The following is a 22,681-nucleotide window of genomic DNA, read 5'->3' as shown; positions in this document are numbered from 1 at the left end:
ATATCTCTGTAAATGACAATTGCTTGATTTTTTTTTTTACACACAATTGTCCATTTACAGAAAGATTTCTCCCACCCAGCATGGGTATGTGTAAAAATACACCCCAAAACACATTATACTACTTTTCCTGAGTACGGCGGTACCACATGTGTGACACTTTTTTGCAGCCTAGGTGCGCTAAGGGGCCCAACGTCCTATTCACAGGTCATTTTAAGGCATTTGTTTTCTAGACTACTCCTCACGGTTTAGGGCCCCTAAAATGCCAGGGCAGTATAGGAACCCCACAAGTGACCCCATTTTAGAAAGACGACACCCCAAGGTATTCCGTTAGGTGTATGGCGAGTTCATAGAAGATTTTATTTTTTGTCACAAGTTAGTGAAAAATGACACTTTGTGAAAAAAAACAATAAAAATCAAATTCCCGCTAACTTTTGACAAAAAATAAAATCTTCTATGCACTTGTCATACACCTAACAGAATACCTTGGGGTGTCTTCTTTCTAAAATGGGGTCACTTGTGGGGTTCCTATACCGCCCTGGCATTTTACGGGCCCAAAACCGTGAGTAGTCTGGAAACCAAATGTCTCAAAATGACTGTTCAGGGGTATAAGCATCTGCAAATTTTGATGACAGGTGGTCTATGAGGGGGCGAATTTTGTGGAACCGGTCATAAGCAGGGTGGCCTTTTAGATGACAGGTTGTATTGGGCCTGATCTGATGGATAGGAGTGCTAGGGGGGTGACAGGAGGTGATTGATTGGTGTTTCATGGGGTGGTTAGAGGTGAAAATAGATGCAATCAATGCACTGGGGAGGTGATCGGAAGGGGGTCTGAGGGGGATCTGAGGGTTTGGCCGAGTGATAAGGAGCCCACACGGGGCAAATTAGGGCCTGATCTGATGAGTAGATGTGCTATGGGGTGACAGGAGGTGATTGATGCGTGTCTCAAGGTGTGATTAGAGGGGGGAATAGATGCAAGCAATACACTGGCGAGGTGATCAGGGCTGGGGTCTGAGGGCGTTCTGAAGGTGTGGGCGGGTGATTGAGTGCCCTAGGGGCAGATGGGGGTCTAATCTGATGGATAGCAGTGACAGGGGGTGATTGATGGGTAATTAGTGGGTGTTTAGGGTAGAGAACAGATGTAAACAATGCACTTGGGAGGTGATCTGACGTCGGATCTGCGGGCGATCTATTGGTGTGGGTGGGTGATCAGATTGCCCGCAAGGGGCAGGTTAGGGGCTGATTGATGGGTGGCAGTGACGGGGTGATTGATGGGTGGCAGTGACGGGGTGATTGACAGGTGATCAGTGGGTTATTACAGGGAAGAACAGATGTAAATATTGCACTGGCGAATTGATAAGGGAGGGGTCTGAGGGCAATCTGAGCGTGTAGGCGGGTGATTGGGTGCCCGCAAGGGGCAGATTAGGGTCTGATCTGATGGGTAACAGTGACAGGTGGTGATAGGGGGTGATTGATGGGTAAATAGTGGGTGTTTAGGGTAGAGAACAGATGTAAACACTGCACTTGGGAGGTGATCTGACGTTGGATCTGCGGGCGATCTATTGGTGTGGGTGGGTGATCAGATTGCCCGCAAGGGGCAGGTTAGGGGCTGATTGATGGGTGGCAGTGACGGGGTGATTGATGGGTGGCAGTGACGGGGTGATTGACAGGTGATCAGTGGGTTATTACAGGGAAGAACCGATGTAAATATTGCACTGGCGAATTGATAAGGGAGGGGTCTGAGGGCAATCTGAGCGTGTAGGCGGGTGATTGGGTGCCCGCAAGGGGCAGATTAGGGTCTGATCTGATGGGTGATAGGGGGTGATTGATGGGTAATTAGTGGGTGTTTAGGGTAGAGAACAGATGTAAACACTGCACTTGGGAGGTGATCTGACGTCGGATCTGCGGGCGATCTATTGGTGTGGGTGATCAGATTGCCCGCAAGGGGCAGGTTAGGGGATGATTGATGGGTGGCAGTGACAGGGGGTGATTGATGGGTGATTGACAGGTGATCAGGGGGATAGATGCATACAGTACTCGGGGGGGGGGGGGGTGTCTGGGGAGAATCTGAGGGGTGGGGGGATGATCAGGAGGGAGCAGGGGGCAGTTTAGGGCATAAAAAAAAAATAGCGTTGACAGATAGTGACAGGGAGTGATTGATGGATGATTAGGGGTGTGATTGGGTGCAAACAGGGGTCTGGGGAGTGGGCAGGAGGGGTGCTGTGGGCGATCAGGGTGTAGGGGGGGAAATCAGTGTGCTTGGGTGCAGACTAGGGTGGCTGCAGCCTGCCCTGGTGGTCCCTCGGACACTGGGACCACCAGGGCAGGAGGCAGCCTGTATAATACACTTTGTAAACATTACAAAGTGTACAGGATCTTCTCAAAAAATTAGCATATTGTGATAAAGTTCATTATTTTCTGTAATGTACTGATAAACATTAGACTTTCATATATTTTAGATTCATTACACACAACTGAAGTAGTTCAAGCCTTTTATTGTTTTAATATTGATGATTTTGGCATACAGCTAATGAAAACCCCAAATTTCTATCTCAAAACATTAGCATATTTCATCCGACCAATAAAAGAAAAGTGTTTTTAAAACAAAAACAGTCAACCTTCAAATAATTATGTTCAGTTATGCACTCAATACTTGGTCGGGAATCCTTTTGCAGAAATGACTGCTTCAATGCGGCGTGGCATGGAGGAAATCAACCTGTGGCACTGCTCAGGTATTATGGGGGCCCAGGATACTTCGATAGCGGCCTTAAGCTCATCCAGAGTGTTGGGTCTTGCGTCTCTCAACTTTCTCTTCACAATATCCCTCTGATTCTCTATGGGGTTCAGGTCAGGAGAGTTGGCAGGCCAATTGAGCACAGTAATACCATGGTCAGTAAACCATTTACCAGTGGTTTTGGCACTGTGAGCAGGTGCCAGGTCGTGCTGAAAAATGAAATATTGATCTCCATAAAGCTTTTCAGCAGATGGAAGCATGAAGTGCTCCAAAATCTCCTTATAGCTAGCTGCATTGACCCTGCCCTTGATAAAACACAGTGGACCAACACCAGCAGCTGACATGGCACCCCAGACCATCGCTGACTGTGGGCACTTGACACTGGACTTCAGGCATTTTGGCATTTCCCTCTCCCCAGTCTTCCTCCAGACTCTGGCACCTTGATTTCCGAATGACATGTAAAATTTGCTTTCATCCGAAAAAGTACTTTGGACCACTGAGCAACAGTCCAGTGCTGCTTCTCTGTAGCCCAGGTCAGGCGCTTCTGCTGCTGTTTCTGGTTCAAAAGTGGGTTCATGCTTCCATCTGCTGAAAAGCTTTATGGAGATGAAGATTTCATTTTTCAGCATGACCTGGCACCTGCTCACAGTGCCAAAGCCACTGGTAAATGGTTTACTGACCATGGTATTACTGTGCTCAATTGGCCTGCCAACTCTCCTGACCTGAACCCCAAAGAGAATCTGTGGGATATTGTAAAGAGAAAATTGAGAGACGCAAGACCCAACACTCTGGATGAGCTTAAGGCCGCTATCGAAGCATCCTGGGCCTCTGTAACACCTGAGCAGTGCCACAGGCTGATTGCCTCCATGCCACGCCGCATTGAAGCAGTCATTTCTGCAAAAGGATTCCTGACCTAGTATTGAGTGCATAACTGAACATAATTATTTGAAGGTTGACTTTTTTTGTTTTAAAAACACTTTTCTTTTATTGGTCGGATGAAATATGCTAATTTTTTGAGATAGGAAATTTGGGTTTTCATGAGCTGTATGCCAAAATCATCAATAAGAAAAACAATAAAATGCTTGAACTACTTCAGTTGTGTGTAATGAATCTAAAATATATGAAAGTCTAATGTTTATCAGTACATTACAGAAAATAATTAACTTTATCACAATATGCTAATTTTTTGAGAAGATCCTGTTTTATACACTTTGTATGCGGCGATCCGGGTGCTTCCGAACAGCCGGTGGGTTACAGCGCGAGGGGGGCGGAGCCTGGAGCCGGCGGCTGATCGCGTCACGAATGACGCGATCGCGCCGCCCATGCCCGTAAAAGGACCGCCGCCATTTGTCTATACAGCGGTCCTTGAGGGGTCTACTTCCCGGCCGCCAATTGTATATACGGCGCTCGGGAAGTGGTTAAAGGACAAAAACTGTAGTTAGAGAGATATGGAGGCTGCCATATTTTTTCCTTTCAAGCAATACCAGTTGCCTGACTGTGCTGCTGATCTTCTTCCTCTACCATAGACCCTGAACAAGCATGAAGCAGATCAGGTGTTTCTGACATTGTCAGATCTGACAAGATTAGCTACATGCATTTTTCTGTTCTGCTTCAGACAGTACTGCAGCCAAATGGACCAGCAAGGCTGCCAGGCAATTGGTACTGCTTAAAATGAGAAAAATATAGCAGCCTCCTTATACCTACACTACAGTTGTCCTTTAATGACCCATTTGTCCAAAAAACTCACTTTGTGAGAGACTAGTATTATGTTATATTAAACTTCTGTTTTCAAAGAATCCGTTACATTTTTAACAAAAAACTTGTACTGCACAGATGTTAATAAACTGAAATCATTCCTCCAGTGAATTTGTTTTATTTCCCTTTCAGTAGGGGGGGTACTTTGATACAAAAAAGAAAAATATGTTCCATACAAGATTCAATTTTTTCAAGAGACATCGGATCAATTTTTTAACTTGATTCGGATAATCAGAGAAAACCAATATACCGTATTTTTAGGACTATAAGACACACTTTTTCTCCCCCAAAAGTGGGAAAAAAAGTTACTGCGTCTTATAGCCTGAATGTAGCAAGTGTACCAATCCTGCCACTAGTTTCCCTCCAGTAATTATTCTATTGATGTGTGCAGAGGGGTGGCAGCAGCGCGATCCATACTGTTTCACGCGGCATTGAAGCAGCCACTGTAATTACCTGCAATGATTTTACTTTAATCTTCCTCTTGAATTATGCCCGGCATCCGCAGCGCAGCGTGCTCCACAGTGCTTCCAAGCGGCATAGGAGCAGCCACTGTAATTATAAGCTATGCTGGCCCTTTGATCCCCCTCTCTCCTGGCATCAGCGCGATCCCAGCTGACAAGCAAATCTTCAGTCGCTATAGTGGCAGAATCCTCAGAGGCTTCTATACTGCCCTGTTTACTGGCGCCCTCTCATGACCACGTGCACACGTTGCACCTAGGTTTAATGTATATTTTTCCCCCTAGTTTTTGACCTTTAAACCTAGGTGCGCCTTAGTCAGAAAAATACGTTACTTATAAACGATTTTCCTGAAAATATCCAGCAATCAATCGACTAAAACTTCCAGGTTTTTTTTTGTTTTCTATCTGCTTTTTTTTTTTTCCTCCAACACACCCAATCGGATTTTTATAAAAAAAAAAAAAAAAAAGGAAAAATCAATCCTTTTTTTCCATTTTCTTTTTGATATCCTATACAATTGATTTGTTTTTATAAAAAAAAAAACAAAAAAAACTGGTAAATCAATTGATTTTATTTTATCATGTATTAGGACACTACTGTATTTATTAATCACTAGCTGATGGCCCGGCATTGCCCGGGTATGAATTTGGCTGGTGTTTGCTCCGCCCACTTTTTCTAACCCTAACTTACAATTACTCAATGACCTAGTTTGTGAGCTTAGCAGTCTTTTGGCATTAATCATTTGCTTTGAAATGAAACAAGTCTGATTGACTGTGGTACCACCCCCTTTTCTGAATTTGAACCCCAGTCACCCAATGACCAACTGTTCCAGGTTTGAGGCTTGTGCCATTAACAGTGCAAGAATGGCAGCAATTAAATATTCCCCTTGAAAATCAATAGGTGAATTTTGATTGGCTTTTGTAGGCTCCACCAGTCACCCAGTAACCAACTGTGCAAAGCTTGAGAACCCTACCATTAACAGTGTAAGAATGGCTGCAGTTTACATTTTCCCAGTGAAATTTGTATTTGTCTCCGCCCACTTTTTGGTTATGGGGATAAAAAGTATCCTATATGTTATTCCAGGTAATGTCCTATGTGTGTGCCAAATTTCATTCAAATCCGTTCTGCCATTGTTGCGTGATTGAGTAACAAACATCCAAACTTTCGATTTATTATTTGAGTCAAATTTGGAAATATTCAGAATAATCAAAGAAAGTTGATCACCCACGTGTTTTCTGAAGAAAGGTGACCACGTATGAGTAATGTAGATACAGTAATAGCATCCACTTTGCTGTCCTATTATTATGACAGGCAGTAACCTTTAACATGAAAAGAGATTAAAGGCTTGAGCTATGAGTTCCTTTCGGTTTGTACTGTTATTATGTAAAGAGTCTGTGTGTTGTGCAACTCTGAGCAGTGTTCTGAATTGAATTTTGGCAGTGGCATGTTGGCAGTCGCCCTGGATGATTTCAGCATTCACGTTTTTGATACCGAAACAAGGAAGCTTGTGAGGCGGTTTGTCGGACACAATGCAAAGATTAACGACATGGTAAGATTTTAATCTCCCCACTCCAATTTCACCAAAAAAAAAACTGAATGTAAATGGTACCAATAATCAAATGTAAATAAACTACCTGCCTCCTGGTAATATTTATTTTGAACACTTAAAGGGAACCTAAACTGAGAAGGATATAGATTTTTCCTTTTAAAATAATACCAGTTACCTGACTCCTACTGATCTTGTGTCTCTAATACTTTTAGTCACAGCCCCTGAACAAGAAGCATGCAGATCAGGTGCTCTGACTGAAGTCAGACTGGATTAGCTGCATGCTTGTTTCAGGTGTGTGATTCAACCACTATTGCAGCCTAATGCTTGGAATACACGGGACGGTCCGGCGGCCGATTAGCCGCCGGATCGACCCCCGCCGCGTCCCCGCTCGTCCGCGCGGATCGATTACCGCTCATCCCTGCCGGCGCTCCTTATCAGCTGCTCGATTCCCTGCCATTGTCTGCCGGCGGGGATGGAGCGGGCGGGGGTCGAGCAGCGTGATCGGACCAGCTGAATATTATCAGCTGGCCGGATCAGCTGCTCGATACACGGTACAGAAACGTACCGTGTATCCCCAGCGTAAGAGATCAGCAGGGCTGCCAGGAAACTGGTATTGTTTAAAAGGAAACATCCATATCCCTCTCAGTTAAGATTCCCTTTAACCCATTTATTTTAAACAAAATCTGTCTTTAACCTCTTCAGCTGTGGTTTTTGAGACCTAATGCATCCAAGCAATTTTCCCATTTCAGTGCTGCTCCCATTCATTCACCAATAACTTTATCACACCTAAATGATCTATATCTTGCTTTTTCGCCACAAATTAGGCTTTTTGGGGAAATGTTTTTATTATCATTATTTTATCCCTTATACATTTTAAAAGGAAAAAAATGGAAAACAAAAACCACCTATTTCTCCATTTCCATCCACTATAGTTTTAAAACAAATAATGCTATCATAGATAAAACCCACACATTTTTTAAACCCATTTAATAGCAAAATATTATGACAGCAGTTCATGAACAATCAATCACGAACATATCAACACAGAATTGCAAACACAACAGTAATACAAAAAATGTTTTCATGAGATGCAGTCACAATAGAAAAAAAACTCACACATTTTATTTGCTCATATGTCCTGGTTATCCCGGCATTTAGGTAGGAAACACACTTCACAGTTTTTGTACGCGTTTTCTGCACAGAAAAACTCATGTTAATCAATGGGCTAATTCACACTTAATGGGTTTTTCACGCGCAGAAAAAACATTCTGCATCATGATCTGCACATTTTTTTAGATTTCTGTATCCATTACATTAGCTTCTGTGAAAAAACGTGCTAGTTTTTCTGCATAGAAACACACTTGGTGTGCAGAAAACGTATGCAGAAAAGCGAGCGCAGAATACTGAAAGACAAGTGTGTTCCCTGCCTTAAATTATGTCCCTAGTGCAATGTATGGGGATAATATATTATTTGGAAATAAAGGTGTATGTTTAATGTTTTTGTATTGTGGTTTCTGATTGTACTGAAGCAATAATTGCAAGCCCTTATTTGCAAAAAATAACATTAATATACCCTCATGTCATACATATTTGAAAAGCAGAGTGCCTAAGGTAGTGCATTTTTTTTGTCACTTTTTTTCAAGCTTTTTATTTTGGCACAGATCTATGAAAATAAATGTTTTATTGCTTTTGATTCAGTTTGTCACTAAAAGTAATTCACAAGACATAGGCCTCCACTTTAAAACACACTCAAATCTATTCTGCAACCTATCACAGTTAAAAGGACACCCCATATAGCATGCCATTAACTCTGAAGTGTGCATGTGGCTTTCTACAGGCCATTTTTTTCACTAAGCATTGTAGAGCCATTCTTTGTGTATGAAAGTACAGACATGTCTCCACCACTATTACTAGGCTGCAGTGCCTGGTACAGGCTAGGGGAGACATATTGACACACAGGAGCTGAATCCTCCACATGTGACCGCGGCATAGGCAAGATCCTAGTAAGAGATTGGGGGGGAGGGGATGCTCCTAGCCAAAACCACCTAGCACATGGTATTAACCTGGAGACTAGTGTTGCTTAGGCAACTCACTCTCTGGCAGAACTTTAGGGCAGTTTATGTCGCATGTAGACATATGGGAAAACCGGCTTTGATAAAACACTAAAGCACAAAGTGAGATGCATTGCACGTTTTCTTTTCACAGTAGTAGTACTTTAAAATTAGAGACTCTGTAAAAACTTCCCCTGGGGAGTACTTACCTCAGGAGGGGGAAGCCTCAGGATCCTAGTGAGGCTTCCCCCTCCCCTGTGGCTGCAGGCAATACAGCGCCGGCTCCTTCGAATCCTCCTGCAATCCTCCCCCGACAAGCCTAACAAGGCTTGATTTATTTACCTTTCTGGGATCCAGCGCAGGCGCAGTAGCGGTTTTTGGTTTGGACTAGGTGGAAATAGCCGAGCTCGGTCGTATCCGCTCTGCTGCACAGGCACAAAAGAACTCGCCCCTGCACAGTAGAGCGGATCGATTAGGTTCAGCTATTTCCGCCTTAACCCAAAGGAAGAGCAGCTAGTGTGCCTGCGCAGGATTGTGGAAGGTAAATATTTACATCGCCGCACTTCGGACTGCAGCAGGAGATTGCTGGGACACTGGAGGACGGGGGAAAGCCTCGTTAAGATCCAGAGGCTTCCTCCTCCTGAGGTAAGTACCCCCAGGGGACGTTTTTCTTAATACAGGTTTTCTTTAAATTTATTTCGTCTGCATGTTAAAAAAACTAAAACTTATTATGGTAGAATACCTTAACAATTTGTACCAACTTTCCATTTTCTTTAGACATATAGTCCAGATGGCCGCTGGCTAATGACTGCTTCTATGGACTGTACAATAAAAGTATGGGACTTTCCATCTGGATGGTAAGATTTCCAAGCTGCAATATAAATAATAAATTCGTTCTACAAAGCTGCATATTCAGATGGCAGATACAGACCCCGAAAACAGACATATGGCCCCAGTGACTGTGAGGCATAAGAATGTTTGCAGACTCTTCTTATAGATTACTTTGCTGAAGACCCGGCGTTGCTCGTTATGTATTTGGTCTGGTCACATTATCTAACCTTGACACAAAGTCACTCTTTGACCAAGTTGGTGAGCTTTGGGGTCCTTGGCATCAATAATGTGAGAATGGAAGCAGTTTATCAATCAAATAAATGTGATTAGCTGTTTGTGGCCCCGCCCCCTCTTCTGAATTTGACCACCAGTCACCCAATGACGGACTAGCAGGTTTGAGGCCTCTGCCATTAACAGTGATAGAATAGCAGCAATTTAAATACTCTTCTTAAAATTAGTAGGTGAATTTTGATTTGCTGTTGTAGGCTCCACCCACTTTCCTGAACATTAATCCCAGTGACACACTGTGTCAAGTTTAAGAACCCTGCGATTAACAGTCTAAGAATGGCTGCTTTTTAGATTTAGATCCCATATAAAAGGAATGGCTGAAATGGCCGTCCGTCCATGCGTTGTGTGTGTGTGTGTGTGTGGTGGTGGGGGGGGGGGGGGGGGCTGGTTTTTGACGGTAGGAAGACGCAGCGACTGGAATTTTATTATATAAGAGATTATACAGTATTTTTACATAGGACAACTTCTCTGTAGGCTGGTGAAGGATTGGGTATAGCCAAAAATCTGAAAAAAATCTATTTAACATAAATAATGGTTGCTGTGTGTCCCTGGCACATATGCGTTTATACTGGGCATTGAAGGGTTAATTCCTTTCTCTGCTGTAAAGGCACAGTTACTGCTCTCTGTTCAAATTCCAGATATGATGTGAAGGTCACCAGAATCACCTAGCTAGCCATGGAATGTTATCGTGTTCTAAAGAGACACGTTTGGCTCCCAGTACAGATTTCCTTCCAAATACTGTATCCTCTATAATAAAAGCCCTGCGTCACGCTGTCCCTGTGTAGCTAGTTCCGTGCTTTTTGCTACTGCACATGTGCGCAGCACGGACCCAGCCTCACAGAGACAGGAGGACGGGACAAGGGAGCCGGGAGGGCGTGTGAGTGGGTGGCCGGGTGCGTGAGCGCACACGTGTGCGGCGCGTGCGCAGTAACATGCGGTGGTGAGAAACAAATTTAGAGCCCGTTTTTAAACAGGCTTGGGTCTGCTAGTATATTAAAACTTGTGTGCTTTCTTTTCCAGTCTCATTGACTGTTTCCTGTTGGATTCAGCTGTTGTGAGCCTCACTATGTCCCCTACTGGAGATTTCCTGGCCACTGCTCATGTGGATGACCTTGGCATATACTTGTGGTAAGTCTTTATGTTGATTTGTAGAATTATGGCTCTCAGTACTTTAGCAGGGACAATTGTATTACTCACACACTTTTCATATTTAAAGGGATTCTTACGTTTAAAAAAAAAAAAATTCAACTTGCGTGGGGCTTCTTGCAGCACCCTGGAGTCATCATGTGCCCACGCTGTCCTGATTCCCTCGGCCTAGCAGTGGCAACCCCTGCTAAGCTGGCCATCACCCGCTACTGCGCATGTGGTAGTGTGATCAGGGTGCGCACGGCTTGGGCCACGCATGTGCAGTAGCCGGCGACTGGCGGGCCAACTTTGCAGGGGTTGCCGCTGCTGGCTGGAGGGAATCAGGACGACAGAGTGGGCACATGATGACTCCAGGGTGCTGCAAGCCCCAGGTAAGTTGAAATCTTTTTCTTTTATTTTGACTTAATACCTTTTAATGCAAGTGATGATCAATGGGATACTAATAACTTTGAGTTGATACAAGTGTTTTATTTCAAGTTTATGCAACTTGGAATTGGACCAATCCAGTAGCCGATAATTTTGGTTCAGCCCGAGATGCATAAAATTTGTATTCATGTGAAATTATTAGCATTTCAAAAGGCAAGGTATTCCACAAATGAACTCCTGACAAGGCACTTGTGTTCATTGCAAAGCATTCTGGGTGACTTCCTCATGAACCTGATAGAAAGAATGCCAGACGTGTACAAAGCTGTCGTCAAAGTAAAAAGTGGCTATTTTGAAGAATCTAAAATCTAAAACATTCTGGTTTGAAGGATACCTGACCAGAGAAGCTATCTAAGGTAAGCACAGAAGTAGGTTCATGCTCTGTGCATTGTCCGAGGAGAGAATGGGAAGGCGATACAGTAGAATCTCATAGTAATCTCCAAGGAAGCAGGAGAAGTGGTTTACTATATCAGAAGTTTATTATATCAGAAATTGTCTTGGAAATGGCCCAGCATGCTTTGGTACATTCTCTGCTGCAAAAGAGCAACTCTTTCCTCCCATTGAAGGTATAGTACAAACACTTTCACATTTGGTGGACTACAAGGTTATGTATACTTTGGGGCTGCATAGCCAGGCTGGACAAATTGCTGGTACAGTGTCCAGGGTTCCTTAAAGGGGAACTGAAGTAAGAGGTATACGGAGGCTGCCATATTTATTTCTTTTTAATCAATACCAGTTGCCTTGCAGCCCTGCTGGTCTATTTCACTGCAGTAGTATCTGAATAACAACAGAAACATGCAGCTAGTCTTGTCAGATCTGACTTTAAAGTCTGAAACACCTCATCTGCTGCATGCTTGTTCAGGGGCTATGGCTAATAGTATTAGAGGCAGAGGATCAGCAGGGCTGCCAGGCAACTGGTGTTTCTTAAAGGGGAACTGAAGAGAGAGGTATATGGAGGCTGTCATGTTTATTTCCTTTTAGACAATACCAGTTGCCTGGCAGCCCTGCTGATCCTCTGCCTCTAATACTATTAGCCATAGCCCCTGAACAAGCATGCAGCAGATCAGGTGTTTCAGTGGTTCAGACTTATAAGTCTGATCTGACAAGACTAGCTGCATGCTTGTTTCTGGTTTTAATCAGATACTACTGCAGAGAAATAGACCAGCAGGGCTGCCAGGCAACTGGTATTGATTAAAAGGAAATAAACAGGACAGCCTCCATATACCTCTCTCTTCAGTTCCCCTTTAAAAGGAAATAAACATGGCAGCCTCCATACAATAATACAATACAATAACATTTCTATAGCTCTCTCTTCAGTTCCCCTTTAAAAATTGCAGCCATCACTCAATAGAGGCAGCTACTCGCTTCCTGTGAGTGGCCCTGATACCCCCGTGGGTGGGACTTGCAGCATGAGTCCTGCAAAATTTTCTGCTCACACTTGAGCCAATCATAGAGCCTCTCTTCAAAATGCAGTCAATCATAAGCCACTCGCATCTGTAATGCAAGTGGCTCCAATACCTCGGTAGGTGGGATTTAGCATTCCACTCTCCTTAGTTTTGCAGCAAGTGGGCTCGCTCTGATCTGCACTACAAGTGAAAGTAGCCTTTACTGCGCTTCATCGCTAACAAGGAAAGAGATACCAAGGAGTGCGTAGAATCCCGTGGGAGGACTGTGACAATACTTTTTATCAGGGATTGCAAAATAGAAGTGGTAACGCTGCACCTTATTTTGTTTACATTCACATTATTCCTGATTTTTCCCAATCTGCTTATTTGTACAGTACTGTATATCCAGCACTAGTGCCATTCTTCCTGTCTACTAATGTTATCAGGCATCAACTCACCTGCAACCAGCCTGAAGAGAGCAGCCAATCATGGGTTTCACACTGACATGTGACGCATACACCGCCCACTGTTTACTATATCCAGAGTCAGCCTCACGTAGGGGCCAAAAAACACGTTTTCTATAACAGATGCTTTATTATTTCTGCTATACCAGTCGTTGCTCCTATAGACTTAAAATTGAGATTGGCCATGACCTTGAGAGGTAGTTTACTATGCCCAAATGTTTACTATATCAGAGTTTATTATAACGAGATTATACCGTAGAAGGGTGTGTGGCAGCAAGCCTGGCTCTTCCTGTATGAAAATTTGACTTTTTAAGCTGAAAGTTGGATTTTTCAAGAAGTGATTACGGAGTTTGGGGAGAATGAGGAGAGGAACGGGGAACGTACAGAGATGGCTGGATCCAGCAAGAACATTCCTCTGGTCAGGGGTTCTTTGACTTTTTTTTTGTTAACTACATACTTCTACATTAGTTCTTTCATAGTTTTGATGTCTTCAGTATTAAAGAGAATCTGTATTGTTAAAATTGCTCAAAAGTAAACATACCAGTGCGTTAGGGGACATCTCCTATTACCGTCTGTCACAATTTCGCCGCTCCTCGCCGCATTAAAAGTGGTTAAAAACAGTTTTAAAAAGTTTGTTTGTAAACAAACAAAATGGCCACCAAAACAGGAAGTAGGTTGATGTACAATATGTCCACACATAGAAAATACGTCCATACACAAGCAGGCTGTATACAGCATTCCTTTTGAATCTCAAGAGATCATTTGTGTGTTTCTTTCCCCCATGCACTGAAGTTTCAGGCTGCTCTTTTCTTCCTGCAAACAGCTTTGCCCTTGTTTGTAATTCCTCAGTATGTGAAAGCCCAGCCAGCTCAGAGGACGATTTATCCAGCTTGTAAAAGATAAGAGAGAAGAGAGAAGCTGCTCTAATCTAAATAATACACAGGCAGTGTGCAGAGAGGGGCCTGAAAGGGTGAGTTCATAGCAGAACCGCAACACTGAAGAACTTGGCAGCCTTCCAGACACAGGCTGACAAGTCTGACAAGTGAGAGATACGTTGATTTATTACAGAGATGGTGATAGTAGAACGTGCTGCAGTAAGCCAGAACACATTAGAATAACTTTTGGAACTTGTAGGATGATAAAAAACAGGATGCAATTTTTGTTACGGAGTCTCTTTAATCTACAAGGTAGAAAATAATACAAATAAACAACATTGAGAAGGTGCAGCCAAATGTTTGACTGGTGCATGAGACTTGTTAGGGTAGAAGCAAGTGATTTATAACATGAGAGAATGGTTTGCCATGAAAGCCGCAAAAGAATCTGGAACTTAATTTTACATTGTTTAAACATAAAAATGAATCCTTATAGCATTCTTTTTGCTAGACCTTTGCTGTAAGCAGGCAATGCTCTTATATCATCTACAGGTCAAATAAGTCTCTCTTTACACTGATCTCTTTGCGCCCAATTCCACTGGATTATGAGCCTGCTGTGGTCATGCTTCCTGGAGCAAGTGATGAAATTGAAGGTAAGAAAACCTCAAGGTAAGGGAGGTTCAAAATACAGTATCCTGTTGGAGAGCCAGAGGTTAGGGGGAGTGGCATTGCTTACCTTCAGGAGGCTACTCCTGTAGCCCACCCATCCCTGTGGAGGTAGCTATCACCTTCCACAGCTGGACACAATTCAAAGAATCCGCCTGTGTACCGTGCTCCCGGCTGCAGTGTATGACGGGCGATGCGTGCCACAGTGCATCAATGCTAGTTTGTACATATCCCCAGCAGGATCTACATCAGACAGCTACAGATCCCAGCATACATTGCAGCTGGGAGTAAGCTACACAGGCAGATCCTTTGAAGTGTGGCCTTTCATCAGTGATAAGCAACGAAGAGTCAGGCTGAGGTTTGCTATACACAACAGGAATTGTACTGTTGAGGATTGAGTAAGATTATCTTCTCTGATTAGTCCAATTTTCAGGTGTGCCCAACACCTGGGTATATTATGGTTAGATGGAGACCTGGGCAGGCCTACTGGTCACAGTGTCTTTCTCACCAACTATAAAATATGGAGTAGGGGGGTCATTGATGATACACAGGTGTTTCAGCAAGGATGGAATCGGGAAGATGTGTGATGGACTGACAAATCAAGCCACATACATAAGTGATTCTCGAAAAACTACAAAGTACAAAAGTATGGAAACGACTCAAAATATGTAAAAAAAAAAAAAAAAAAAACTTTATTGTGCACAATCAAAAATGTATATGGAGGTTGTACATGCACTGGCGTGAGTGCGGGCAACAAACACCAATTTAAAATCAGCAAGCAGCCTGTGACCAATTGCCGTATAGTATAAAAATTATGGAGTGTAACAATCTTACATGTGCGCCGCAAAAAAGTTTACACTTTACTCACTCTTCCAAACATCATCATTTTTACACACTATCTCAACAGTTTGTCAGGTACCGAACCCAACAAAAGCCAAGCAGCACTGCTTAAAGTACCAAGGATTAGGTGGGTTGGGAAAGTGATTACTGCAATTGAACTGGCCAGATTCAGTGTAAACAATGTAGGAAAAGAGATGGACTCCCCGGAGTGCTGCATGTCAGTGTGGATCAAAGAAAGGATCTCACTTGGGCCATGTTGTGTTGTAAATTGTGATATCCACATTGTTGCTTTGTTCTGGTAGTTGCCAGCAGTACTCAGAGTGGCACAGCCGAGAACTGGCCTCTAGCATACTCTGCAGATTTAGTTCAAAAACATCTTTGTGGGAAGTCGCATGATAATTGGAGGCTTAGCAGACTGGTGGAGCGCTCACTCCTGTGTGTAGCTGCACAGCACACTTATACATGATGGGGCTTGAACAGCTGAACTGCCTACATGTTTTACCTGTCTCTGGGCTTTCTCAAGGTACAGTATGATCACACTGTCACTGGGCTTTCTCGGGGGAATTTTTAAAAACGAAGGCAAAGCTATTCAGTTCAATATTTGCACCTATAAAAGATGAAACCTGAGAAACATAATTTTGGCAGTGGCCTTTTTTTTTCAGAGCTGTAGTTTCCAGGAGCTACTTAAAGAGACTCTAAAGCGATTTTTTTTGTGCTATATTTACCTTTTTAATTAGCTTCAGAAGTCTCATCAGCAGTAAACCGCCGCATCCCCGCTGAAAAATGAGGGCTGCAGACACCCCCCCCCCCCCCCAAACCCCCAGGCAAACATCCACGACCAACTTGGTTGTGAATTGTGCTGCCCTGAGAGGCAGAGCTATGAGCTGTAGCTCTGCCTCTCTTGCCGTCAATCACCGCACGGATCGCCGCCTCTCCCCGCCCCTGTCTGTGAAGGGAGAGGGGCGGGGAGAGGCGGCGATAATCCGCGATTGACATCAGAAGAGGCAGAGCTACAGCAGAGAGCTCTGCCCCTTCCAGGAAGCTCTGCCCAGATTCCCCCCCGGGGATTTGGGGGGTCTGCATCCCTCGGTTTTCAGGGGGAATGCGGCGGTTTACCGCTAATGAGTACTGAAGCTAATTAAAAGGTAAATATAGCAAAAAAAAAAATTAGCTTCAGACTCTCTTTAAAGCTGCCTCCTTTCTTGTCTGCTTTTGAACTGATAAAGAAAGACTTTCATATTGAAATGAATTGCAATTACACTGAAAATAACTGCATATAGTGTCCAAAAGCAAAATTAGTCATATTTACTAGATACATTCTTGTACTATGCACGTATAAAGATTTGTATCATATCTTTTAATCTGATCATGTGAGCCAGTTGCAAAACGATTTGAATAACCATGTAGACACACCTTACATAAATTAATGCTCTAATTAAACCAATACTTAATGCAGTGAAATGTTTCTGTCTGGGCAGTGGAATGAGCTCAGTGTCATCATCTTAGGTGTGCTGCAATAATGATTGTGACCTTTTAGAACGGAAGCGACATTAGAAAGCCATGTTTCATAATCGGTGTTCCTCACAGGAGTCTCTACGCCTACATTTTTGGAACCTAGTTTTAATACGTACTTGAGTTCAGTTTCATAAGAACACTGGTGATATGACTGGCTAGTACTCAGCCACAACATCCTGGCAGGATTTCAAACAAGATTATGCTGGGAATGCATGATGCTATTTCCCATCAGATCAACGGGTGATCAGACAGGAAGTTGTAGCGTATGTTCGTTCAATTACAAGCAGCTGTACCACAATCTTATGTTTAATGTCTTGCTTGTGCCTCTGGTTTATTTCTCTGCTAACAGCTGAAAACTATACTAGGTAACCACTGGGATCCTAAGGCAAGTTGCCATATACTCCTGCTGCTTCTGATTGGCCCCTCGGATGGCAGCCTGTGCTGAGTTTTTGGTGTACACGCAGGATGCGATTGCAAGAAATGTGCTCAGGAACTGGTTCTTTGGTTAGCAAACTGGTTATAACATCATTTGAATTGTTAATAATGTTCATAGTGGATGCTAGGAGGGGAGGTGGTGGGTGGTAATGAATGCCAGTTTCTACAGACAGCTCTGTGCTGAAACTTGCTGAGATTGGCACTCCAGGTGCCAACGTGTAACCTGACCATGCATGAACTGACCAAATATGTATTATACTCCAGTTCTGATCTAAGATTTTTTTTTTCTTTTTAAGAAAACCTGTAAGAAGTATAACTTACCTGGGGCTTCTACCATCCCCCTGCAGACATCCTTTGCCCGCGCTGGGACAAAACAATCCTCTGGTCCCCTGTTGTGGATCACTTTCGTTACCATTGACTTACAAGTCAACTTCCACTGCGCCTGTGCGGCCTTGACCACGTCACCGAGAGCGTCCTGTGCAGACGCAGTGCAAGAAAACCTCGTACTGTGCCTGCACAGGATGCTCCCTGCGACATGAGTGGGAGCAAGGTCACGCGCAGCAAGAGGCCGTGCAGGTGCATTGGCCCACCGACTGAGAAAACAAGTGAGCCGTGGCAGGGTACCAGAGGATCGTTTTGTCCCGGCGCGAGCTCAAGACATCTGCAGGGGCCAGTAGAAGCCCCAGATAAGTTTTTTTTTTTCTTCTTTTTTTTTTCTCCTCCTTACAGGTTTCCTCCAAAGAGATTCAGTAAAGAAAAAAAAAACCCTCAGGGGGATAATTACCTCGGGTGCTGGACTCCTCAGGGTCCTAATGAGGCTTCCCCCTCCCCTGTAGCTTCAGGGAATCAAGCGCTGGCTCCCTCAAATCCTCATCCCACAAGGCTTGATTCATTTACCTCCCAGGGATCCAGCACAGGCGCAACAGCGGCTCTTCGTTCGGGCTAGGCGGAAATAGCCGAGCCCGATCGTATCCGGGCAAGAGGACTCGCGTCTGCGCAATAGAGTGGATCAATCTGGTTCGGCTAATTACGCCTTAACCTGAATGAAGAGCGGCTTGTGCGATTGCGCAGGATTGCGGTAGGTAAATATTTACCTTGCCGCAGTTCTGGGGACCCTGGCGTTTTAACGGAGTCGGACGGGGGAAGCCTCGTTAGGATTCAGAGGCTTCCCCCTCCCAAGGTAAGTATCCCCCAGAGGGATTTTTTTTTTTATTACAGATTCTCTTTAAGGCTTTATGTACAGAAAATGTTATAAGTAAAATTTATTTTACAAGGTTGCATTGCATTAGGGACTAAAAAGCAATTTCAAGTTACCTGTAAACGTTACAAGGCATTTTGCAGACATTATTGCAGTGGCTCTTTATAGAGCTTGGAAGACCGATAAATGTAGTCAGTTGGTAAGGAAAGCCTCGATTTGTGACAGTCGTAGCGTTCTGGGATTCTTATTTGCATGCACCCCCTTTTCCCCCTTTTCATGTGAAAAAGTATATTTATCCCTTGAATATTGTTGACTTTTAATGTTCCCACAGGTATTTGATTTTCTTTTCAGCAGATTAAAACATCACGTGCTTGTAAATAGAAAAAAATAAACAGATCTTGTGATTTTTAAAAGCACTTGCTAATGTAATGCTATGTGTGTGTTCTCCCTTGAGTGATAGCATTGCATTAACAAGAGCTTATAACATCACTTGTTCTTAAAGAGACTCTGAAGTCTCTTAAAAATCCTCTTTTTATTACAAAATTGTGTTTAACATTATTACCCTACCTAAACCGTAGCATCCCCATCCATGTAATCTCACTAAATCCACCCTAAGGGCCCTTTTCCACCTGCAATCGCTAGCGTTCATGCTGAACGCTAGCGATTGCTGAATCGCAAAACCGGCGATTCCCCCGACGTTTGCGGCCGCGATTTTGCTATGCTATGCACTGCATAGCAAAATCGCGGCAATTATCGCTCCGCCGCGCGTTCGCGTTCCCGACAAAAGCGAATCGCGGTAGTGGAAATGACCTACCGCGATTCCTATGTTAAAAAGCAAACCGTAGCGATTGTAAAATCGCTAGCGGTTTGCGGTTTTGCGATTCAGCCAGCGCAAACGCGCTGGTGGAAAAGGGCCCTTACTCCCCCCTCCTTCTCCCCCACAAAAAAAGTTGTGGATTTTGCTGCTGTTGGAGGCAGAACTTTCAGCCGCAGCTCTGCCTCCATTCGTGTCTATCAGCGGCGGATCTCTGCCTCTACCCCGCCCCTCACAGTGAAGGAAAACTGAGAGGGGCGGGGTAGAGGCGGCGGTCAGGGCTGAGAGGCAGAGCTGCAGCTCATAGCTCTGCCTCTCACTGAAGCGCTGCCTGGATTGACCCCCGGGAGTTTGGGGGGATTTAGTGAGATTACAGCCGCGGAGATGCAGTAGTTTAGGTAGGGTAATAATGTTAAACACGATTTTGTAATAAAAAGATGATTTTTAAGAGACTTCAGAGTCTCTTTAAAAAGTGCTTCTAGTGTGAACCAGCCTTGGGGGGGTTAGAAATGTCATAATGTAAAGCAGCACAGCCCTGTAACAAAGTCACTAACTGCATCAGTTATACCAGCAATGGTCAGCATAGGAGCAGAACAAAAGATGCCGAAAGAAGTCACTAAGAACCCCAGAATTTCATCACATGACCATTATTGATCTCACAGTGCAGCAGTCTACTATTACAAAGAAGCTGCACATATTAGATCTATATGGGAGTGTAGATGGCGTAAACCGTTGCTATTTCCTGTGAACTATGGAGTCCCGTCTCCTCATGGATGCAAAGGCTCTGGACAGATGAGTCAAAGAGCCTTATTTGCCCACAGTAACATGTTTGGTGAAAAAAAAAAATCTCATTGACATGCTATATGGTGATTTGAAACAAACGGTGTATGCAAGAAACACCTCAAACCACACTCAGCTGAAAACAAATCACCAGCATAGAGATGTTGGCAGAACCCCTCCCCCTTCCAAGTCCGTGTCCTACTCATAGACTGTTGGGGGGGGGGGGGGGAACACCAGTCTATTTCTTGAGGATGCTTCTGCTACTAAGTATTAAAACCAAGAGGTTATTTACTTTTGGAACACAACATTACATATTGTTTTTGCTGAATAGGGAATTGCAAAGCCAGTTTTACGTGTTTGTGTTGTTCAGTCATCAAATATTTTTTTTAAGGCTTATACATACCGTATGTGGAACTATCTCCACCTATATTAAAACGGCAAAAACTTAACAAGGGGTGCACTGACTTTTCAATTAACTAAAGACGACTTAAAGGATATATCTGGCAATATAAACTACACCCCCGATCTACTTACCTGGGGCTTTCTCCAGCCCCTTGCTGCTGACATGTCCCACGCCGCAGCTCCGCTCTCAGCCGCCGGCCCACGGTCCTCGTCGGTGTAGAGGCCGACCTCAGGGTTGTCCTTACTGGCCCTGCGTGAAGCACTGGTGTCAATCAAGTCCACGTTGTCTGCAGCATACTATGCAGACACAGAACTACTGCGCCTGCGCAGTACGCTGCGGACAACGTGGACTTGATTGACAGTGGCGCTCGCGCAGTGGCGGAGGTCGGCCTCTGCACACAGCGCGGAACCAGGGCTGGCAGCTGCAATCGAAGATGTGGCATGGGACATGTCAGCTGCAAGATTGGGGGTAGTTTATATTGTCTGATGACTCCTTTAACTTCAAAAAACATGATTTTGTCTGAAAATAAACTCATTAAAAATAGTTTATTGGACTATTGTAAATCTTTTAGCACTGTTGTATCTTCTTCTCTGTCCACATAGTCTGGTCTATGGATCTGGAGCGTAAGACCTACTTTTCCTCTCCTTAACACTTTTCTCCTCTGCAACCAGTACTGATGCACCTTTTCTGTTTTTGGCTGGTGATCTTAACTATCCTTTCTCCGTTACGGCTGATCGGTATTGCTTTTAGAATTGACCTTGTTAAATTTTGGATTTGCTTAGGCTTTAATATTGTCACCTGTTTCTTTGTTAAAGAAACTGAAGCAGAAGTACAGGAAGACTCCAGTGAGGACATGATGGAGTATGAGTCCCCAGAGCAGTTAGGTGAAGAGCTGGTCACCTTATCGCTATTATCAGAGTCAAGGTGGAAGAATCTCTTAAACCTAGATGTCATTAAGGTAGCATATTCTCACTTTCATATTCAGATGTCATTAACTGTGTTAAAACTATGATGATAGCATTTAAGTGTCCACATTTAAACTCCTGTATTTTGATATTAATGGTGCCAATGAGTGAATAAATGCTGGTCATTATGAGGTCATGCATTATTTCATTGTTGGTTCTGGTTAGTATGTGTGGATGTGGTCTACTGGTCAGACAAAAGGATATTTTTTTTTTTTCTGTTTCAGAGAAGAAACAAGCCTAAGGAGCCTCCAAAAGTTCCGAAATCTGCCCCATTCTTTATCCCGACTCTGCCAGGACTTGTCCCTCGCTTTGGCTCGGAGGCACAGGAGGGAGAAACTGACGTAAGTGGTTGCAGATGGTGTGATTCAATCTTGCAGTTGAATTTTAAAACACAGCCAGTGTGCTTTTCATACTGAAGTAAAGGGCACATTGGGTGTGCCAAGCACTGTGTTGGCATTGTTCCGAATGCAGCTTGTAGGAGTTTTATATAGATTCGACTGGCACTTGTACATCAAGATCTGCATTGGGACCTTTTTTTTTTTTTTTTTTTTTTGTGAGACTGAATAGAAAGCTTTAAAGTACACCCCCGAGGTGAAAATAAACTAATGACATAAACAATATTATCTATCCTCCTCCTAAAAATGACTTTTTAATATATTCCACATGTTTTTATTTTATATTTAAATCTAATTTTTTACGTTTTTACTGTTTTATTGTTTCTGCTCAATGACACATTCATTGAAGTATGCCAGCGCTGAAATCTATGAACTATTGACCTTTTTTTTTTTATCTCTGTCCTGCTTTCAGAAACCATTTTCTGCTAGGAAAGTGTTTTATAGTTGTAATTTCTTATCAGTGAGGTTTGCACTGTAGTCTGACCCTGTCCTGACTCAGACAGAAACTGCCACTTACATGTCTGATACTTAAAGAGACTCTGAAGTCTCATAAAATTCACTTTATTTTAAAAATCACTTTAACATCATTGCCCTAACTAAAACGCTGCATCCCCGTGGCTGCACACTAACTAAATCCCCCCTAACACACTCCTGCAAAATCCACAACTTTCTTGGTCGTAGATTTTGCTGCCCCAGGAGGCAGAGCTTTCAGCTGCAGC

The 22,681-nt window shown here is 43.6% G+C and overlaps 1 protein-coding gene across 1 annotated transcript in view; it reads left to right on the top strand.

Annotated features, from left to right (window-relative positions):
• Nucleotides 1-22,681, top strand: part of WDR36 (WD repeat domain 36) — a 74,653-nt gene that overhangs the window by 41,922 nt on the left and 10,050 nt on the right. Inside the window, exons 15-20 of the mRNA XM_068247362.1 lie at nucleotides 6,383-6,491; nucleotides 9,320-9,399; nucleotides 10,682-10,789; nucleotides 14,504-14,604; nucleotides 21,418-21,560; nucleotides 21,792-21,908. Coding sequence (XP_068103463.1) covers nucleotides 6,383-6,491; nucleotides 9,320-9,399; nucleotides 10,682-10,789; nucleotides 14,504-14,604; nucleotides 21,418-21,560; nucleotides 21,792-21,908 — 658 coding nt within the window. The remainder of the gene's footprint in view (nucleotides 1-6,382; nucleotides 6,492-9,319; nucleotides 9,400-10,681; nucleotides 10,790-14,503; nucleotides 14,605-21,417; nucleotides 21,561-21,791; nucleotides 21,909-22,681) is intronic.

This window comes from Hyperolius riggenbachi, chromosome 1 (genome assembly GCF_040937935.1).
Source record: "Hyperolius riggenbachi isolate aHypRig1 chromosome 1, aHypRig1.pri, whole genome shotgun sequence".
Classification (NCBI taxonomy): domain Eukaryota; kingdom Metazoa; phylum Chordata; class Amphibia; order Anura; family Hyperoliidae; genus Hyperolius; species Hyperolius riggenbachi.
Note: the sequence above shows the minus strand (reverse complement) of the source record. Positions and strands in the feature narration are given on the sequence as shown.